Source organism: Dendronephthya gigantea, unplaced genomic scaffold (assembly GCF_004324835.1).
Source record: "Dendronephthya gigantea isolate DGI-Jeju-01 unplaced genomic scaffold, DenGig_1.0 000065F, whole genome shotgun sequence".
Lineage (NCBI taxonomy): Eukaryota > Metazoa > Cnidaria > Anthozoa > Malacalcyonacea > Nephtheidae > Dendronephthya > Dendronephthya gigantea.
Genome location: NW_021163075.1, coordinates 1,257,923 through 1,280,726, shown reverse-complemented (window position 1 = coordinate 1,280,726; position 22,804 = coordinate 1,257,923). Strand labels below are relative to the sequence as shown.

Genomic DNA, 22,804 nt, shown 5'->3' with positions numbered 1-22,804 from the left:
ACTAGCTTAATTCTGCTGTTTCTTCACACGTTAGACATAAAACGGGCCTATGAATCAAATCCTAACTGACTTTTTCAACTGCCCTTGAAAAAAATAAATACACCGTGCAGGTCGCGTGGTTCGCTTCAAGACATATCTTTTAACAATTGGAGATATATTGCATTAGATCGAAGAATCATTTGGGAATTACACGAGAATCCACAACATTCAACTAAAAATATTTGCACAGCAAAAAATGTAGATGCATGAAAGCTTTATTCAAAAAGTGCGTTACATTTCTAACAAATCATAATTGAGTACACACTAAAACAACTTATGAGGCTAATATCATCCATTGGCAATTTTCCGAAATCGATTTACATAATATGTACAGCGCTTCTTTTGCAACACACTGCTGTGAGGGTTCCATTTTTGGAGCGAGGATAAGCAACGTCCCCACAGTCATTCACCATGCATCCTTGCCCACCGTACGCCTGGCTTGCGCCACATTGGAATCCCGTTGTCTCGCACCCAGCTGCAAATTCGTCTTCTTCGCATGCCGCTATCAGCCCAGATCTCTGTATTTTTCTACATTCTGAGAAAATATACGCCTTTGTGATACAATATATCCCTGGTTGGCACTTCGAATGCCCATTAATAATGAAGGGTATGCATTACTATTAACAATCGTTGCACAAGAAACAAAAAACCGGAAACTGAAGATTGCGAACGATATACGCGGTGCTTATTGCGTGGCTGAGAGCCAGAAACGCATTCCAAATTCTATACGATCGATGCTTAGAGGTGTTATAGAGTTCAGAGCATCCTTTCCAGAAAAGAAATTAAACTTGTGAACTAAATGTTAAGGCTTCTGGAATAAGGAAGCCCTTTTTTCATATCATATAATTTTTTTTATAAGAAAATAGTTATGTGTAGAAAATTTTGAATTCGAAAATTTTAAATAAAGCTCGAATCTCAACGTAAATCTTTCTGTACACCGCAGCATGCACAGCATTGTTCTGGCCTGTCTTCATGATCAATAACCAGGAAAAACTACTAGCGTAAAAGTGTGAAAGGGTGATCGAATGACAAAATAATGCTATTGCCAATTAGTATAAATTTCGAGGTAAATAGCTATTCGTCTTCGGCTAAGTGAATATAACCTTAAAATCACCGAGCCTGAGATGACTAATTGTTTATTATAATACGCGTCAGTTGCACAGAATGTAACATGATTCTACCTTCAAAACAGAATTTCTTCGTGTTCTTTTCACCCTTGTCTGAAGATAGGAAATTGATCTTTCGTTAATCTTTCGAAATTCAAGATTTCGTGAAGAATGCAGAAAGAATTAGAAATTTAAAGGGAGAAAAGCATTCATGTACTCTTGTTGGAAAAAACTCCCCATAAAGGACTATAGATTTACGGTCAGTTCAACTTACTAAACATTGAGTATTCAGGCCTTTTTCCCATTGGCTCTGAAGCTAAAACACACAAGAACACGCAGTTTCATCAATTTTTGGGACAAGAATGATGCTTACTCTTATGTACCAACAGGTTTTGTGAAGCTACGAGGTTATTAGAATAAATCCTACTTAAATCAAATATTCATGCATTTGGAGAATAATTCTTTAAACCATGTATGTTTATCAAAAGCCTATTTTGTTGAATCTTAACATGCAACTTTCGAGAATTAAATCCGTATTTGACGTAACATGTCGCTGCAAAATTTCTCGTTTTTTAGGAAATTTCTAAGCTTCTATATTTTAAAATCTTCCTATCAATGGAGTAAATGAACAATTTGAAATTATAAATACACTCGTAGGTTTATCTTCTGCCAGGAATAGTTTAAGTACTTGATCAGATTCATTCCGGCTTCGACATAAATGCATCGCAATCTTTCTACTTACAGCACAATACGACCATAGCAGCCAAGCCAAGGAAACACAAAATAGTTGGATTCATGATTATAGCAAATTTCTTCAATTCTCTCGTTAAAGTAAACGATTCAGAACTTTGTTAGTTTCGTGTTCCAAGCTAAATTGGCGTTTGCTTTTATATACACGAGGAAACTAAACTCCAATAATTTGCATTCATTTGTAATCTTTTTGGTTGGTTGGAGAAAAAAGACATAAGAAACTTGTAACCAGTCTCTTTGTTGCACGCACCTTCTTATACAAAGCATTTTGCACCGAAAGGCGGATATTAATTGCATGAGATATCTTTTGGCATCCGTATATGGCTAAATAAACCTTCATATACGTAAGATAAAAATTTTTTATACTTCCGCTGTTGGATATAACTGATTGAGTCTTTGTGTCACTAAATCGACGGTCCTCTTTATCAATTTTTGGTTGAAATTTTAGTGCTATCCAGCTTTCATACAACCGGCCCTTGTAGATTTTCAAAAGTTGTTTTGAACGCAAAGGAAGCATATAATTATTAGATTGTAATTGTAATTTGAGACCTATTAAATTCACGAGAGGAGTCCAAACTTGTTGTAAAGGAGGGATTAAATTCTGTAACTCCTCGTTAGCAGTAATTCATATATATCTTACTGCAAGAAGCTTTTGCTCATTTATCCAAGCAGATTCTGTTATAAACGCAGAATACAATCGCCAGAAACTATAGACAGCTGAGAAATTAGACTCCTTTCTAGGGGCTGCCTAAGGTCAGATATGCAGATACAATTTATTGTGTATTGGACATCTGATTGCATAAGAAAGAAAGAAACATAACGTATTCAAGTTCTTCTTTTGAAAGTTGCATAACTATCTTTAAGTTCTAAGTTCACTAATATTCTTTTTAACAACCTTTTTACCATGATTTTAAGCTGATTGTTCATGCAATGCTCCCTGCTATTCAGTCTCTAAAATGACATGCATGATATAATGATATCCGAGTTAATAGCGTCATTAGTTCAGCAATGTTGTTTTGAGGATTGTCGTGTAAATAATTTGATTGTCTCAAACGTATTATTAAACATAATGGTTACAAGTGTTTAAATTGCTATCTTTTTTCTAAACTTGTATCATACTCACGCAAGAGATATTTTTATTGTTGTGTCACAAAATAGCATTTGTTTGAAACAATAATATTCTTGTTATAACAGCCTGCATGTTAAAACCACAAAAATGATATCTCCGAAAAAACAAAGCTGAGATCTAAGCGAGAAACGAAACTTCGACTAAATATATCAGGTCTGGTAAAATCTCGCTTCAAAGGCCCTTTAAAATACTGATACCTACTTATCTCTTGTTACCTACCAAACTATACATGCAGACCAATTTAAAAACAAACATTAGTGTATCCGAAAGATTCACCCATAGAGCGGATTCTATACAGCGTGACATACCCAAGGCCTTTCGTGGAGAAGCACGCGTAACAAAGAAGCTATAGTTACAACACGAGTGATAAAGGGCTGGATGGCTTGATAAAGAGTTCCTTATTTAGTATAATTTCTCTCGCCAGCACAAACGATAACCACTTATGCAAATATCCTGAAGTGTGCCAGCTTCCTTGCACAGACCTGCTCCACTGAAGGCCTTTTGTTTGGAAGCTAACGCAACCATTAACAAAAAGCTGGTTACAGAACAACGAAGGATAAAGGTTGGTTTTTTTAGGAGTTTATTTCTTTCAGCAGCAAAAGTGATTAAGACAAATGCAAATAATTCCCAAACAAAATGTGGCTACCTTGAGCGTATATAAGGAAGCGAAATTTTGACTTGAAGCACGAATGTAACAAAGTTCGAAACGTTATAACATTTAACGAGAGAATTAAAGAGACTTGGTAATCATGAATCAATCCATTTTGTGTCTTTTTGGCCTGGCGACCATTGTGGTTTTGTGTGGTAAGTACACATTTATTCACGTTGAAGTGAATTGATCTGGGCAGCAGTCAAGTAGCCAATCACGCCGTCTAAAATTCCCAAGGGACTTTATTTGACTAATTGTTAACTGGCGTCGCCATCTCTATTAATCAACTTTACGCTGGGGCAATATGATTTTCATTGGGCAAAATAATCAAATGATATTAATTTTCCCCTGTTGTATATTTTAGCTTCCGAGCCGATGGGAAGAGGTGGCAGTCCAGCCTACCCAGACTCTGGTAATGTATAGCATGATCGTAAAATCCTTATAGCGTTTTTTAGACATACCATTGAATTCAAACATGATAGTTTTTTGTAAAAACACAGTCCTGCAGGTCTTTTGTCTAATATTTTCTACATTTTTCACCTTTCTCGCAATTTTATTTCCCTTGATAGCATGTATATAAAGCTATGCTGTTCGTCACGAGCCCGTTTTTAGTTGTTAAATATTTTCTATTTCAGAAAAAGATCAGAAAGCCACAAAGAAATTCTGTTACGAAGGTAGAATGTTCTTCTCTTCCTACGCAATTCATGCGAAACTAATGCCCATGGATTATTCTGAAGCCTGATTTTCAGATGTCGTAATTCATCGATAAATTTCGGTACATGAAATAAAGGCTTAAGGTGTAATTATAACCAATTCGCGCTGTGATTAAATAAATAATGGGAAAGATGCAGTGATGGGAAAAATTTTGTGCAGCGATAAATTTTCACACCTGCATATGAGGCTGAATCGGTCTTTTGTGACTATCAATACTGATTACCCTCGTGATGCAAATTCGGCCGGGATATAGATAGTTACTATACACATAAAGAAAACAGTGAACCAAAAGAATACTTTATTTTAGAATGTAGAAAAATACAGAGTTCAGAATTGACAGCCAGATGTGAGGAAGACGAAATTGCCGTTGGATGCGAGGCAACTGGGTTCAAATGTGGAGCAAGTCAAGTTTTTGACAGCCAAGGATGCATGGTGAATGCTTGTGGAGATGAAGGTTATCCACGTTCCAAAAAAGGAATCGTCAAAGCAGTTTGCTGTAAACGAGACGCTATCCATTTCGCTTAAACGAATATTCGACTACTACGGACTCGTGGACATGATGACATCATCGTAATATTAATTTTTGTTTTTCATAAGAATTTGTTGGGAATGTAATACACGATTATACAATACAGCTTTCATTTGTTATATGCATTAAAACCTGTGTTTCTTTAAAACGTCCGACGTACACGCCTAAAAACGCTCAGGTTGATGCAAGCTGATATGCAATGTTGTGCTGCCCACATTGTTCAGAGTTGTTATCAACATTGAACAATATTGTTGAAACTGAATCGGGTGTATTGTTCAATATTGATAACAACTCTGAACAATGTGGGCAGCACAACATTGCTCCATCCTGTTTATATCAACTTGCATCAACCTGAGCATTTTTACGCGTGTATGATGATGATTGGAAACGATATGCTTTGCGAAGAGAAACTTCAGTAAAGGGAAAGAGAAACTTCAGTAAAGGTGATGTGAAATCCATAATGTAAACCGAGGCTTTCACATTTTGACCTGCAAAGTAAGGATTCTATGATTCTAGATAAACGTGAGCCAGAGTTCATGTAAAGAAATCGCAACAAATCATCGCCTCCCCTCCCCATGCATTGTTATAAGCATTAGAACTGGTGCGCAGAGCGGGTTTTGTCTATAACCATCAACAGCATATTCTGAGTTTGAATATATTGATTTTGTGTAAGGTGCGTGAATATTGTGAAAACACTATTTACTGATTCACTTTTCATATCATCGTACAGTACAAAAATCGTATTATATCTACTCCACACACAGATTGCAGAGTTATATATCCCCCTGCGGATAGAAAATCTTTAATCATGTTAACAAAATAAACCTGTTGCCAGATATTTCAAAACAGGTAATCATTTTGTATGAAAGATGAAAATTCTAGCGCTCTGTTCCATATCAGGTGGCAACGACAGCAGCACTAAGCGACAAGCAAAGCTACTCATCCATAGTCTTGGAACTCCTTCTTTCCAGCAAAATGAAAGACTGTCAATCATTGAGGTCACTTCATCCTCTGTGATTTACCGTTTCTTTGCTTACACCAAAACAGCTTTTAATATACTTCGTTTTACAAGTCAATGCTTATTGAATACTGACAATTTTTTAACTCCGAATATGGTTTGTCATTAGCAACGGAATATTATTCCATTTTGTTTTTACTTTTTTGTATCTCATTGGTTTCTTAATCCTCGTGTTTTCCCCGTGGAGAAAACATGGCTCTCTCAAATATTTTTTCAAATTAACTCTCCTGACGAGCCTGGTTCGCAAATATCTGAGACATTGCACGATAGAGCATCGAAAGGTCATGCAATCATATTCTTTTTCAAAATTTCTTATTTCTTTGAAAGCGTTTGATTGAAGTGCCTGTTCTTCAATCATCAAACTGTGGGCAAACTGTAAAAGTTGGAAAGGATCGATTCAACTTTACCGATTTACCGCGGGCAAGACATAGAACAAGGCTAGCGCGCATAATCTAAACGTCTTGATAAAAATCGTTTCTAAGAAAATATTCTTGGTAAGAATTCTTATTCTTCACTTTCAACGCCTTTCTAAGACGCACCAGACAATGTTACTTTCGAGAGATAATAAAAAAATTTCACTTGTCTAACTACGCAAGACAAGTTAATAAATTTTAAATTATCTCTAGCTGAAGATCTTATTGCATGTAGGTATTAATATTTCATACACATTTTTAAATAACCTTGTTGTTAATATAGCTTTTGCTTTATATATTTTAAAATTGTAATAAACACGTAATATCATGGAATTCAGTCTTAAAACTGCGATAATTGAATTTAAACAACTAGATTGGATTTAATTGAATTAGGTTCAATTCAGTCCAATCCATATAGCAGCTAGTGCTTTTAAAACACGAGATTATAATGAATATCCTTTTGTGCTATACTTCCAAAATACTCGTTTTGCAAAGTCATCGATTGGGACAACTAATTCATTTATTCCTTTTTAAGAAGTATCACTTGAAACAAACGTTTTCGTGCTTTTATAAAGCGAGAAACAAAATTTGGCAATGAAGGCAATGCACTTGAGCAGGGTTTACAGAATTTGTACATTATACCGTGAGAGTTTACAACATTTTAATGTAAAAACTTACCAGCCAATGCCATTGACAGTTTCAGTTCTGCAGCCACATTATAAACAATTTGAATGAAGGTACCTGCATTATACTGTTGTTGTTTGCAACACTCATCTCCCTGAAAACCCTTACTATTTCTCGATAGATTCATTCTGAAACGAACGAAGGGCACAAATATGAATCACCTTGTACTCTTATATATGTATAATCATGTACATCCCAACCCTATACAGGATGAGGAGGTAAGATTTCCTAAATAATAACATTTCACTTGCCATTAGTAACGTGATGATGAATTGTTCAAGTGCATGAAAAACCATGTAAACTTTACCACCACGCGTGATATTTCAAGAGCAAGAGAGCTTCAAAAGAGCTGCAGATGTTTTTACTTGAATCGTCTTCAGTCAACTTCTCGAATCTCCTAGGAAGTTATGGTCTAATCATCCATGTATCTATCATCATTGAGTTGACAAAGGAACCTGGGCGTCAGGGTAGTAGATTAGCTCGATTAATAACACAAATTGGTCATAAGTGCTGTTAAGAAAAGCAAAGCAAACAAATACTTAAGTTGTGTTACGGACATTCAAATTGCCAATCAACTTTCATTAGCGCTTTTAGAGAACAAAGGGCTGAAAACATTGGATTTTGTCCTTTAGCTTTTTCACCGTAACGATTTAGCCAAATTAATGTGCCTGCGTGTCGACCAACCCAGGCAGAAACAAAAGTCTTGTTTCTACTAGGAGTCCAAGCCTGGCCAACACCTCGTTTCCAGTATATTCGCTCTGCCCATATTCATTCAAAAGGTGGTTGGCCTGGCCGAGGTTAATTAGAGTCGTTAGACTGAAGTATTTAAAATGCCGTATCCCTGCGCCACTTTTGGCGGCAAATTAAATATCGTTAGTTTAGCAGCAAACACACTTGGAAGGGAACTGATGTAGTACTGTAGCTTACATTGTCGACTGCGATAACGAAGCTTTTCAAACGAGCTAGGTTTTGTATTGATCGGTTGAATAAAGAGCTCAATATATAAACCTATGATATTCATCCCTTCCAACTATTGAGTAAACTAAAAAGCTGCAAATGCAGGTGATTACGAAAACACTTACATGTAAGCGCCCATTAAAAACATGTGTATGTGTTTGTCTTAATGAATAGAGGTGTGGATGGAAAATATATTGATGTAGTCACTTTGAGGAGCTGCAATATTAGTTAGAGCACTTAAAAATTTACATAAAAGCAATATTATGTGGCTGTATCATAATCATTATTAATAAATAGGGAATTAAATGTAAAAAAGGAATTTAATGAACTACTTAATCATAAATAAATTTAAAAATACACCAATGATTCACAATGAATATTCAACAATACAGTTACAACCTCAAGTTAAATGGCTGTCAACTTGGATACACAATGGCTAAACTTGGATACACGAATTTTATTTTTAAATAAGGTTCTTGTCTATTCTGCTTGACTTATTACGATTCGTATTTCGTTTATTTGTTCTATACTTCTAATACTTTCAGTACGTAAGATTAAAATTGCTTTACATCAAGTAATGCATGTAAACTGCTGCCCATACTGCTTTTGTTTCTCACTGTATGTAAGTCGATATATGGCGGATGGCTTAGCCAGTCAGATTGTAGATTATAACCTTATATTCAATGAGTAGCCACCTTGAAAATTGAAAGCAAATATATTATTTAGACAGGGTGTTAATTGAACTTTAACTTCCATTTAAGGCAACAAGTCTACATGAACATTTTCAATATGCGTTCATACGGTGCTTGCATTCTACAAAGCAAGACCTGCAATTATGGCTTCCATTAAACATCCTTACGGCGGATTTTCTCTGATTACGATTAAAGTAAAATTAGTTTGCATATTTGCGCTGGCAACTTCTCAAGCTGAGAACAGGTTCAAGCAAGGAATGTATAAGCAATCTAAAGGTATGGGGAAATAAATTAAGCCTATAGATAAATACTGTACATAACTGAGGCCTTCGTTCGAGTTTTCTGTTGGGCAAAATTAAACGTCTTTAGAAAGATTATTTTCTTACTTTTTTATTTTTATATTGTCTTTTCAATCGTTTCTTGTATGGATTATAATGTATTGTATTCTCAAGATGTCTTGCTTATTAGGAATCTGTTTTACTTTACTTTGCTTCACTTTTACTTTGGTAAAATTAGTTGTCTGGTTGAAATTTTTATGGAATATGCGATTCGTTAGGAGGGTGAATATTGAAGGTTTATTTAGGACTCCAACGGTAACAATTTCAACTTCAAAAAAATTGGGACCGGGGGTTATTGTCTACGGAAATATGAAACGCCCCCCATAGAGGAGATTCTCTATTTCCTCAAAGAGGAAAAAGAACTCGCCCCACACCCCTCGGGAGTCACGCGTGTAATTTCAACCGTTACATGGTTTATACAGGAGATTGTTTTGTGACAAATACTCTGACCAATCACCGTGCCGGATCAGTGATCGAATGTAGCCAGCGATGCTTACGTGCTGATGAGTGTGTTGGCTTCAAATATTACTCAACCAAGAGCCAGAACATAAACTGCGAAACCTTAAAAAGAGTTGAAAGCTGCTCTCAGAATGGAAACGTTGAAAACGAGGACAGTTCTTGGAAACTTTATATGCCAGTTCCAGAAAAGGTCTGTGCAATATCGAAACCAGTGATCATGATTTCAAAATATAATCTACTAATAATTTTAATCAAAATAACACTGCAATTCTGAAGCTGCATGTACGTTTAATCAAACTAAATGTATTTACCCTTGAAAATAAGGAGGAGCACGCCAGCGTAATACCCCAATTTTTAATGTGTATCAAGTGTTTGCTGTGAAAATTGTAATATATTTAAATGGAACTACGTGTTTTATTATAGCAACCAATTTGTTTGAGAAATGTTTGCAAGAATGGAGGTAGTTGTGTTGAGGCTCCTGGTGATAAGGAGGGATTCCAGTGTGCTTGACCTGAAAGATTTACGGGAAGGTTTTGTGAGAAAGTATCTGGTATGAATGAACTCATGTCATTTTTTTGCCATATGCACAGATCACCATGCTCAAAAAATTGAGCTCCAATTGCACTTTTGTATATCTTTAGGAATGTTTAAATCTTGTAAGGAACTTCATAAGTTGAAAAGGTATTTGTTATCTTCCTATCCAACTTCAAGCGAATGGTAGAGCGAACAAATACTGCATTTTCCCTTGGTTACAATCCGTCCAAATAGAAAGATTCGTTTATGCACAAACTCTCTCATGTATTCACCAGCATAAAATATTCATCTATACTTAGAAAAACATCTATAACCACGCAAATATCTTCCATCATGTTCATTTACCAAAATTTACGTGTATCTTGATTTATGTAATCTTATTAGCAATCTTCCGAATGGCGTGTACAACATTTCTACGGATGGAGAATTGACACAGACTTACTGTCAAATGACGTCACTTGAAGGCTGTGCAGGAGGTGGCTGGACTTTAGTGATGAAAGTCGACGGCAGTAAGGTAAAGTCATACGTGTTAATTGTATACGGAAACGAATGGTTTTTCACGCACCTTTGCCGTTGGGGGGTTGGGCAATGAATCAGTGTAGCAAGGACGTTTTGCAATTGGACTAGTATTCGTGTTAGAAAGGTTTCCCTATTTAACGAGGCTTTTGTGTTAATTAGATAGATGCCATTTTAACGAGATGCCGGTATTAAAGAAGTGTGTGCGTGTTAGAAAGGTCGCTGCACTAGAAATGTGTCTGCATTAAAGAGCTTTCTGTATTGAAGGTGTCTGTATTTGATTGTTGCCTGTATTCGGAGAGATTGGGGCTTGGCAACTAGGGAGTGGGGCGTGGCAACTGTCTACTTGAAAGATAGGGGCCCGTTATAATTAGAGAAGCAAAATCATGAAAGTGTCTACATTCTATAGAGGCGAGCTAGATGACTAACTGTATTAGAAATGTCGTTTTTTGTATGAGAGATGTCTGTATTTGAATTGTTTGTACTAAATAGGTGCTCCCATGCACAGGTATCTTTGCTTAAGAGACGCCTATATTAGAGGTGTCTGTACAAGGGATTCTCTGTATTAGAGATGTACTCTCAATTAGAGAAATTAGAAATATTTGAGATAAGTGTGCCTATGACAGGTGATATAGAAGTCTTCGCTCTAGACATGGAACTAACGGGTGAGGTGTTTAACGAGCAAATTTAACTCGTGTATCCTTTTTATCAGAACACATTCGCATACAATTCCCTCTACTGGTCAAATCGGGAAATGTATAACCCAGTTGGTGGTACATCTGGCTTTGATTTCATAGAAACCAAACTTCCAACCTACTGGAGCACTTCATTCAACGAAATATGCATCGGGATAAACACTCATTCTGATCCAAAGTTTCTTAAGATCAAATACGCAGGTAAGCAAAGAAAATAATTCCCAGCAGGACCAGATAGATCGTACATTTTGAAGCTAGAATTATTCATCTCAGTGATATCACATCAGTCAATTAGTTTTATGGCAACAAGGTTAACCAACCAGGCTACTAAAATGGCTTGGCACCTGTGGGAATTGAACCATCGACCTTTGTTTTGCTAGTCCAATGCTCTTCCAGTTGAGCCAATAGGTCAGATAGATTCGAATAGGTGATAATATTTCGGAACGCAATCTGATCCCTTCCATATATAAACACCAAAAATTATAAGCTATTTGTCCATTGTCCAAATAGTTTGCAAATACTTATGCACTCCTGAGGGCCTATTTTTTTACTACCCAGGAACCTCACTGCTTAGTCTGTTAAAAGATGGCGTATTTCGTCCGATATATGATGTCGGACGAGAGGACTGGAAATCACTGATACCCTCTTACTCTTCCCTTCAAAACGGGTGCGACCAAGTGGGTTTTAATAATCAAGCTTCAAATTTGAAGATGTATCCAGCCGCTCGAATCGGCATTATAGCAGATGAAGACCCTTCGTGCAAATCTCCCGATTCATTTATTGGCATTGGTGGCACAGATTATCTCGTACATAACGACTGCTTTCTTGGGTATTTGACCTTTCCAGTGAGCGGAAATCTCGCTGCGTGCGCACCGGATAATGGTAAGGTCAACATTAAATCGATGGGATATATTTTAGTTCGTTGAGATGATTGTGAAGAACATTGTGATAATCGAAAACGATTTTTCAAATATTGCTAGGTTCTGGAAATACTCGACTGAGAAATCAGTTAAAATTACAAACTAGGACGATTTGTGGTTGTTAAAGATTAATAACTGGGTCTGGGCTGGGACCCTGCACGATATAAACAATCTATGAACACACTTTGAAATTTTAGCTTATTACAAATGAATTGTTGCTATTGTCCCATAAGTTCTAGTGTTAAAGCATGATAATTCGTAGCCTATTTTAAACTCTCGATAATTCATTTTATTCTGACTTATAACACGTTGATTGAATAAATTGTTTAAATAAAATTTCACTACAATGACAATGTCAATGTATATAGCTACAGAAGGAAAATTTTGCAGAGACACGTTTATGGGAGAACGCTGAATTAACTAAACTTTATTTTATTTACCTTGCATTAATGTAACTCCAAAGAAAGTATTTCGGGCTCAAATTCTCGGCCCGACGCCACTGTACAGGACGGCCAGATACCATCGCTTGAAAAGTTTTGCAATCCAACAGATTATTCCAACATCCTCTTGTTTCATTTCTTTCTTTCGCTCATTTTGAATTGTTTGTGTACCAAGCAAACTATTTACGGTAATTTTGTTGAGATTTCCCGGTATAAAAGCAAATAATTTTAAAAATATATGCAAGCAATCAAATATGAACGCCTCGGGACCCAAAGCGTGAAAGGCAGAAATTTAAAGTTAAAACGATTGCTTTTCAATGAAAATAGCTGAAAACTATAAATCGGTAATATACGTAACAAAATTATCAAGATATTTGCAGAAAATTTGTTGTTATTTGGTGGATATTTCATAAATCATGGCTACTTCTTTAGTTTTATTATTATAAATAGTGAAACTGAGCCCGCGCTATGGTTTAATTATGTGAAATACTACATATAACCATCACAAAGTGTCTAATAATGATAATGTTTGAACGTGTTTGTTTGTCGACTCAAGATTGGGTTAACATTGTTAGCTCGTTGTATACCAACGAAATGACAACGAAGAAGACAAATTTTACATTTTCTGATAATTTTTTTTATCTTCCTTCGACTTCAGATCTTGTTGTAATGGCTAACCTGACCAAAACCTGACCGCAAAAACGTCATAACGCCAATTTTTTTTTAACGCCAACTCTCATGCAGTACAGCAATGAAAATTTTTTTTCGTCGCAGATTTTTTTGCAGATTTCTTACTAAAAAACCATAAAACGGCCATTTTTTATAATGAGATTTGATTATGCGACGTGCAAACGATCTAGACGTTTTAGGAATCACATTATCAAGGTTAAGTTATGCATAACTCGAGAGCTCTGGCATTGTAAATGATAATGCATTATAATTTTTTATTGCATTCGTTCAAAGTTTCGTCAACTTTAAGATCAGTCTATTGAATAAATTCTCAGACAAAAAGTCATGCTGGGTAATGCTTTTCTAAACTTGCTGAGCTTGTAAAGCTAAACGCTGTACAGTTTTCAAGAACAAGTCGAAGTTTACGCAAAGCATGTTTTTCGAGTAGTCCATCGCATTCGTCTGTCAATGATCAATTACTCTGAGGCCTCAATTTGTGTATACTCATACATACACATCGTTTTCTGTAAATAGACATCGTCTCTGTAAATACCAAATAAGGTAAGTCTATGAAAGCCACAAATTCAAGTAACTGCACTTTTCTTTTAAAAAATTGTACATCACATTGCGAACTGACTCTTTTAAACCGAAAATTGGCGGACTTTAGCTGTAGCTTGCAGCTAATGATTTAAGACAAATAGTTTGACTGTGAAGTAACCGATCATTATATTTATATGAGGGTTTTAATTGTTGTAGCTTAAAATATACGAATTGTTAAAATTGGATTAACTTTTTATGCACTCAATAATGAAGTAAGATGAATGCTTGCAGACAGATTAATTGCCAGAGGTTATTGTTGGTGTAAACAATATGAAAGGCTACAGAATTGAACCCCATGCAGTTAAAAGTGAAGAAAACAGACAATTATTTAATTTATACCTTTGATATATATATATATATATAATAATAAATAGATTACATATTCCTATTTTATATTGTGCATTTATATTATTAACATTGTATATTCGTGGTTCATTTTTAGCTCACAAAACAATTTATGATGATGTTATTCTAATTTCAGAATTATCCATTTTATTTGGTTTCCTGGGAATGCTCATATCGTCAGGTTGTATTGCTTAGCAACGACGTCACATTTGGATTCTGCTCAGAAAAATTTACCTGAAATAAAAATGTAGGCAATCAAACATGCATGTTCATAAACGTCAGCCTAAAATATTTCGAAATAAGCCCTTGTATGAAGTGGAAAAATATGCCAAAAAAGTGTAGTGGAACATACTGCACCAATCTTTCATATCTCATTTTGAGTCATCCTTAAGATGCAAATTATGACCGCCAGCCCACCATGTTAAGTGTTTCTGTTAATATTCACTTGGCCTTTTTGGCCTTGTATACATAAAAACACTTGCTGTCGCTATATGATGTTGAACAATCAATAGATGTTTGATGCATGCATTTCAATATTTTTGCAAATATTCCTTTCGTCTGTTCCTAATAATATCATATCAAACTAACTGCACACACAACTCAGAGACAACGATGATTTGTAAAACTAATATTTGTTCTACTACTATTTGCTGTCGAGTTCTGTCGAAGAAAAGGAACCTATTTGATATTTGACCGGATGATATATTCTGGCAAACTTATCGGGAAACTTAAGAAAAAAAGATAGCAACATGTTTCTACTCCTACAATTCGCATCCTCCAACGGAAATGAAAAACATGGATCAATAACACAGTATACAGATTGAACAGCGGGGCCACTTAACTGAACATGGAATCCGGTGATGTGTACTTAATCAATTATTCGCTGCGGTTAGCCAGCTTAAAGTTCAGATTGGCTTGAAAATGCAATTGACTGGCTGCGAATATGGTAATGCACGGCGTAATAAGATACCCAATCGTATAAAATTCTTACTTAGGGCTGTTTTCCACCGTCGCGTTTTTTGTACGTTAGTATACGCACGTAAAAGTTTAAAATCATTTAAATGGTACTTATGGAATCAACGATTGAATAGATGCATAGGGTTGGATTCTGTTGATGATTTGGTGCGTTTTTTCTGGCATAAAATTATTTATACAATAACTTACTAACATAAGGTTTTAAGCTTTTACGTGCGTGTACGTACGTGCAAAAAACGTGACACTGGACAGCAGCCCTTAGTGGTCCCACTGTTTATTTCCTGTACTGTGCTTTTGTTAGGAAAATCCCAAGAAAGCAATGCATATTCCATTAGCAGATTTGCACCCAAAAATAATAACTAATGAACGTACAAATATTAGTATGTGAATCTTTCTAACTGACCTACCAGCTGTTCGAATGGTGTTCTTTCAATTTCTGACTGCATCGCGAACTCATTCAACGCCTTCCACGGTTGGTAACCTGGATCGGAGTCTGGACTCGATGCAACCAGCCCATGCGCCATACTATTCCGGTCTTGCAGCGATTGTTGTAATGAAATCGATGAGCCGTCTGTTAAGCTACACGATGACTAAAAAATAGATTTATCCTTTTAATCATTTGGGAAATTATGGACAGCGTAGTTAAATGATGTTTTTGTAAATGATAATGCAACATTTATTGTATAACAAAGGAAAAGTGCGAGTCTACAAAAAATAGTGCATATTCTCGTTATTTCTCCAGGAAACATAATTTATTTGAGTTTGCGCTGCAATATCCTCAACTTGAAAGAGCCTTAGAGGGCGTAAAATTTTCGTGCACTGAAATTGGATAATTGGTTAAAATAATTAAAGAGCTCTCAAAGACTCTTGTTATTTAAAATTTTTCTTTATATGGAACACCGAAATAACAGAAAGCTTGCTTTCAGTCAACACACCACCACGGAATTAATTCTCACATAAAACTAACAGAATATAGCCATTTGTAACTTGTAAGGGTAGCTACCTTTATCTATTTCAACAAGCCAAGCTACTAGTGCATGGTTATCGGCTGAACACCGTAAATTGAAATCACGGAACATTGGGGCATGTATGTTTAATCATTCAGCAAACCTACTCTCATCTGCGCTGCTATTTGGAGCGATGAGACAGGAGAAGTCAATTACCTGAGACACAATAACCTTATTATGGCGACAAATGTGACCTTCAAGTTCTGTCAGCAACAAAAACCAGCTTGAAACGATTATTTATTTTGATAGCAAGTCAACGCTTTGCCACGCTTTATTTTGAGATACAAAATGGGAAGGAATGTAAGCGACTGTCTACCCCCCATGAACATATTAGCCATTTCAAGAATCATTAGTTGAATTTCTCGTTTCGTCACCCATGTTCTGATACGAAGATTCATCTAAGAATTTTCATGGAAATGACCGGTGTTTTTTGAACCGGTGTGGTCTAGAGGAAAGAGCGGCGATAAAAAGGGGAAGGTGCAGTAAAACCCCCACTCGTCAAGGAGTCAGAAAATTTTTGAATGATGAGAACCATATCGCTGTCATAAATATTTTATCACGCTGTTTCATCTTTAAGCTCTTGTAAATAATAATATTTTGCAATATCCTACAAAATGGTTGAATCTTATATGGTTGGTTCACGCCAAGCAATGCAATCGGAAGAGCTGGACTATTATTACTTATAATTTTGCCTTTACAAACTGAGAACACACATGGCCTTCGCTTTAATTTTCGTCCCAAAATAATGTTTCTCGAAAACCTATCCTATCGTCAGGGGATTCAAGGCAAGCAGCGTTAAGTCGTAACGAAAAAATTTCGTGCAAGTAAATTGGATTATTGCTTGCTACAGCTGATGTCAAGAGGGCTGAAGTGGCAGGCAAAAGGTAAAAATAATATAATAAAGGTTCATATAGCTCTCCTAGGTTAGATACTAATGTTTACTCTCGTGTTTTTCTTGTTGTTGCATGTACCAGAGAACAAACGCACGCTTCAAGTTAGTCTGCAAGCGTCCGAGGCTATCAAAGTCTGAAAGTTGCCTAAAAATTGCTCGTTAGACTGAATAAAGTTACTGCAAACGCTAAAACGTGCTCAGAAGTTATCGAGTATAACAATCGGGCCATGCCTGCATCCCATCAATACTGCATCGCGCGCACTCTATAGCTTCAGAAAAACATTCCCTGGTTTTCGTTACCTGATCTTCTGGTGAACTAACTGCTCTGGAGCCCTGCTGTTTCATCTGTATGGACTTCTTCTTATCTTTGCATCTTTTATTTTGAAACCATACGCGAATAACCCGCGGACTTAGGCCGGTCATTTCAACTAACTGTTCCTTCATCATCGCATCCGGTCGTGGATTCGCAGCGTAGCACGTCCGTAACGTGTGCAACTGTTTTTCGTTGAGGACAGTTCTTACACGAGTCGTCTTTTCAACCTTTTTACTGTTCGCCTCGTGACGGATTTGATAGGTTGGTCGACCTGAATGTGAGACAAAAAATGACATGTTATTTGATGACAAGTTATTTTAAAAAGCAACTTCTCTGAGTTACTTTATGCATGGAATTAAACTTCAGTCGTATGGGAGCTCAATACGACTGAAAAATCTACTCCAGCCTGCTTCGTGAGTAGCAAAAACATGTACCCTTTATACCTTGGGGATATTTCTAAAATGTCCATGAATATGCTATTTTGTAATAACTAATGTGAAATGTAGTCTTAGATTACTCCAATTACGTCGAACGAAGCAACCAAACTTTCACGTACATGCCGATAGTCATAATTTCAATGGTAATTTAAGTAAACTTCTAAAGCGGCCACGAATGAAAAGCTATTTTGTAATCATTCTTATGAAATTATAAGTCTTGGATTGCTCCAATTTAGTTGAAAGAAGAAACCACATCATCACGTACAGATTATTGTCAACATTATACTTTGCAATTCATCATATTTGCGCCTATTGTTGTTGCGACAAGAGAAACGGTTTCATTGATGTTGTTTGTGATGTAATGTGCTACGCGTCAAATAAAACATGTCAACAAGAGTTATCGAAGAACAATCTCGTCCTCATTGCAAAATTTTATAGCAAAGGTCAACTCATATTTTTAGTTGCAGGCGTGCATGTGTTGACATCCAAAGAAAATAGAAACACGAAACACGACGTTATATCAGGTTTAGTAAATTCATATTCGAGCCTGCTGTGCGCTTTAGTTGTCCGGGGGTATTCCGAGAATCTGTGATAGCCTTTAACGGCAGCGTGCAGTAGCCTTGTGAGGTTCAGAGCGCCTCATCAGCATCTTTGGGCAAATACAGAATAAAGATAATCGACTTTAATTTGCAATTAAAACGCATTCTCGAAGCAAACAGGATGGAAACTGCGCTACATTATCTTAGAATAACATTTTTTGTTTTGTCTAAGAAACTGGATGCTTGTGTATTTACCAATTGAAAATTCAGGAAACACGAATTATACCCGTTTCCGCGATATATACGATTGAATGTTTATACCACAAGACTGTAAATATTCCTCCAACTTTTAATAAACAATTTAGAGATGAGCTGTTTGTAGGATTACAGCAATTCGACGAAACACTTTTTTGTATTTCTAAAAATATAATTGAGGTGAACAACTCCGTTCAGTTGTGTGTGTTTTAACCTTCCTCATATAACTAATATACAGTTTAATTATTAAGACAATGGAATATCACAGAAAATACTGCATATGATATTTTTGAAAATGCAGTTAGAAGGGGCAACCTCGTACCCCAGGATGGGCGGGCTTTTTCTTAATGGCGCATGCTCTTTTATCGAAATTAATTAAATTGCAGAATTCGATTTTAGGTGATTAGGAAATTGAGGCATCTGGAAGAGATTAAAAGTGGGTAGAAATTTCAATTTTAGGTTTTGAGATTTGAATAAGGAACAGCATGATTACATTGCATTCTGGTATTAGGCTAATATTCCCACGAATAATTGTTTTTTTTCGCTATTCTTAGAAAGCATTCATGGAAATATGATCGATATTTACTATCCCTCGATAACAATTACGGGATGAAATGATTACGTGGCCTTATCTCAACGGTATTGCATTGCTAAGGTTATCTCCAAATCATCTCCAACCTCCCACCTATACGACAGCGAGCCATTAATTTTGCCTCTACGACCGTACGGAACAATTCAACTGAGCTTCTGCTCGAAGCACGCGTAACAAAACAGTTATTTCTGTTCCAAACACCTCGTAAACAATACGTGAATGTTGTGTACGACAATTAACTCGATTATTCTCCGGGGCATTTGCAAAAACAATCCCTGTTTTTAGTTTTTAATTAACGCGTGCATATTAAGCGTTGTATTTTGCTCATCGAATTGACAAAATAGGAGTGCATGGTATCACTGGTAATGTAAATTTTGCTCAAGTGACGGAAGGAAACAATGACTATCATCATCTTTCATTTAGCAAAAATATTATTATTTTAGCACTACAAAAAGTTGTTTTTGTACTTCTCCCCAGGACTCTGGCTATATCTCTGTTCAACTGCTAGCCTATATTTTATTCATATTATTTTATTCAAAGGGTAAAAATCTATGTCTTCGAATCGACTGTCTTGTCATAATCAGGTATTATCTTATCTGTCTTGGCACAACTGCATGCTCGAGTCCCACCTTCTCTTTCTATATTGTCTATACATGTATGTATAGCATACGACATGCAGGATAGAATTGCATGCCGTTTACGAAAACATCATTGTATGGTATTTGCTTTCCCAGCTCTCCTTTCGAGAATCACAAAAGAAAACTATTTTACATGCGAGAAACTACAGTGTTTCTTTGAGTCCACCAGCAGACGGACAATATTTCTATTTTTAAACATCTACGCGTGGCGTGGCAGCAATTTTAAACCTCCATTACTGGGTCCTTCAACTATTTGTACTAAAGGACTGCAATTAATGGACAGCATAAGCGATATCCTTTACAAACACATTTATAAATATACGAGTTACATCAATGTCATGAAATTCTTTAATCATTGTTTGATAGTAATCTTTAATTAAGAAAGGATTTAAGTTGATTAAATTGAGACGTTCAGGTTTATGAGCTGGATGGGAGTTGCATAATTACAAAGATCCTGTCAATTTGAATCGAAGAAGCTGCTGAGATAAAGGAGTTTGTTCCGGCATAAGGGTTGATGTGTGGATCATGTGCTAGCTTAATTACAGGGAAGCTGACATTCAAGTGTTTTGCATGTTCTATAGTCCCACATTAACTGTCGAGTAGTTTCTTATACTTCGATTAGAAACTCATAAACGAGACGTAAAAAGATAAATTAGACAACAAACTTGACGAACAGCTGCTGGGTTGCATTAAAATCTTAGTACCATCTTCAGAATGACAAATAAGACGCTGCCACTTTGTAATTTTCACGAGTCTCGATGAGAAAGCTTTTAAACGTGCATGGAGTGAACTACTTAATACATCCCATTACATCCATTTATTCATTAAAAAGATTAATTGAATAATCATTCAGGACGTTTTATAGACAATATGTTTCAAACTTTGGACCCCATTCTAACAAAGGCCTTTAGTATATGCTGTTTTTATTATTGTAAGATATTTTAGACAGTTGCTGAATCATGCTCGATGAAAAAGTTACTTGAAGATGCTGACACGGCGCTCTGGTTATCTTAGAATGCATTATTGAAATTTCTTAAATATAGTAATATAGTCTATCGTGCATCATTCGTTTGGTACAGAAATAGGTACAATGTCATGCGCACGCATATTTTAAGACCACAAATAGCGAGTGTGCCTCATACAATATCAGACAATGGTTCACATTATCGTAGAGCGACGAATTTTGACTGACAGAAAAAGCAGTGGTCAAACGGACAGGTGGATTGATTTTTGTACAATCGATTGCCTAGCTTTTATACACTTAAAAATAAAAAGATTAATAATTGTGAATCGATTAGACTGTTTGCATGTTTGTGTTCGGCTGTTGTGGGGCGCATCAATTGAGAATGAAGACATTAGGCGTGCAATATGAAATTTGAGCGATTTTAAAACGTTGATGGAATTCTTTTACTGTTGATTTTAAGATAGAATCGATCCCACACATCGCTAACTGCAGCATCTTTGTGATGATTCTAGCCACATTGCCCTACCCTGGACGTGGCATGGCTGATCTCAGATAAGAATCTCATTGCATTCTTATTCGATCACCCGTCCTCGCTGAGACAACAAAGAAATAATCAATTCTTCGATAGTCCACCCCACGGATTGTCGTTCACAGGATTAAAAAGAAATCTTTCAGATTAGGTTGAACACAAATTGATCGGACGCATCCAAATTATAGGGCAATTAGCGCTTTAAAAGATTCTAGCCGAGGAACATCCACGGGAAAAGTCGGAAAAGATGATTAGATAAATAGTTTTAATCAATTATCATGCATGCACCCTATGGCTTGGTCTAAAATAATAGTAGACAAAACCTTTTTTTATCGAGCATTTTCAAGCCTCTTTCGTACAATCTTCGCGCTGGGGAGAACTTTACTCCGAGAAAGCTTCTTAAGAGCTTCAGGGACACACAAGAAAGTTTCCTTCCTGTTAAAAAGAGAACATCCGACTTAAACAAACTTTATTGTCTGATCGAGTCCTAATGATATGCAGCCTTGAGATTCCTCACTAATGCACTCTATACCAGCGAATTTCCTAATGGAATAGTTTTGAGGCTGAGTTTAATCGCAGCAAAGATGAAAGAGATAATTATAACAATATCAGAAAATTTCTCATCATGTCATAATGCCGAGTAGCTACATAATTATAGAGACATTTAAAAACTCCCTTTATACTAAGACCATTTCCCCTAATAAGAGCTATAGATTATTATTAGATCTCACCAGTAGAAACGATCAAAAACAAGACAAAGTGCTTTACATACTAGTATATATACATACTAGTCCTTATATTGGACTTTTTATCATTTATCAAAGCAAAAAAAAATACTAAATGAATAATGTATTCTTTAACCTAAGATCATGGGCATTTTACACGATGTTTTAGTCATACACAGTAAAAATGGCAGAGGAAACAGACATGAATTGTAAAGTATTGATAGTATGAAAGAGAAAACAATATATTAATGTAGAAATGGTTAATTTCTGAAGGGTTTAGTCTTAATTTTATACCTATAATAATGGTGAAATTCTACATTATATGTCGTGTCTGAAATGAAACTATGGATTCAAGGTTTTCTACAAAAAGACACGACACTATTTAGACGAATATGACAAATTCGACTTGCAAGAAAAGCGACTTGTGTTTCCCGTAAAAAAATACAGCCATATTTGCACATTCAATTTACATCTGCAAAGATATCTGTGCATGATCACATAAAGCGCATTGGGTCCGCATTGCATATTACATCAGGCTTTCCAACATGGAGACAAAATTATTATCCCACAGCAAACAAATATATTGGCGAATTTATATTTTGACAATAAACTTTTATAAAAAAAACTTTTTATCGAAGTGGGTAGCTTCAGATCTCCGACATCTTGACAGACTTTTAAAGATACGTAGCTACATGAATTACGATTTTCACTGTAAGTTGGAAAAAGTATCTTTCAAAAAGTA

General features: G+C 35.9%; 2 protein-coding genes across 4 annotated transcripts in view; one reads left to right on the top strand and one right to left on the bottom strand.

The window, feature by feature from the left end:
- The first annotated feature begins 10,444 nt into the window (after window positions 1-10,444).
- LOC114530754 (uncharacterized skeletal organic matrix protein 5-like) lies at window positions 10,445-12,224 on the top strand. The gene is made up of 3 exons (XM_028552370.1): window positions 10,445-10,525; window positions 11,240-11,423; window positions 11,781-12,224. Exons 1-3 carry the CDS (start codon window positions 10,460-10,462, stop codon window positions 12,146-12,148), a joined length of 618 nt encoding a protein of 205 aa, XP_028408171.1. The 5' UTR covers window positions 10,445-10,459; the 3' UTR covers window positions 12,149-12,224.
- A 2,014-nt stretch (window positions 12,225-14,238) lies between these two features.
- Window positions 14,239-22,804, bottom strand: part of LOC114530723 (insulin gene enhancer protein ISL-1-like) — a 36,862-nt gene continuing 28,296 nt past the window's right edge. For 2 of the 3 annotated variants that reach the window (XM_028552330.1, XM_028552329.1), the window contains 3 exons: window positions 17,371-17,654; window positions 15,579-15,761; window positions 14,239-14,430 (listed from right to left, as the gene is read on the bottom strand). In XM_028552330.1, coding sequence (XP_028408131.1) covers window positions 14,374-14,430; window positions 15,579-15,761; window positions 17,371-17,654 — 524 coding nt within the window. In that variant the 3' untranslated portion in view covers window positions 14,239-14,373. Of the gene's footprint in view, window positions 14,431-15,574; window positions 15,762-17,370; window positions 17,655-22,804 lie in introns of all 3 variants that reach the window. The other variant, XM_028552331.1, reaches the window with a different exon arrangement.

Excerpts from the sequence above, each read along its gene's own strand:
- LOC114530754 (XM_028552370.1), top strand. The coding sequence starts at position 10,460 with ATGACGTCACTTGAAGGCTGTGCAGGAGGTGGCTGGACTTTAGTGATG. Across the intron at positions 10,526-11,239 it reads TGAAAGTCGACGGCAGTAAG|AACACATTCGCATACAATTC; the intron begins GTAAAGTCATAC and ends CCTTTTTATCAG. Across the intron at positions 11,424-11,780 it reads TCTTAAGATCAAATACGCAG|GAACCTCACTGCTTAGTCTG; the intron begins GTAAGCAAAGAA and ends TTTACTACCCAG.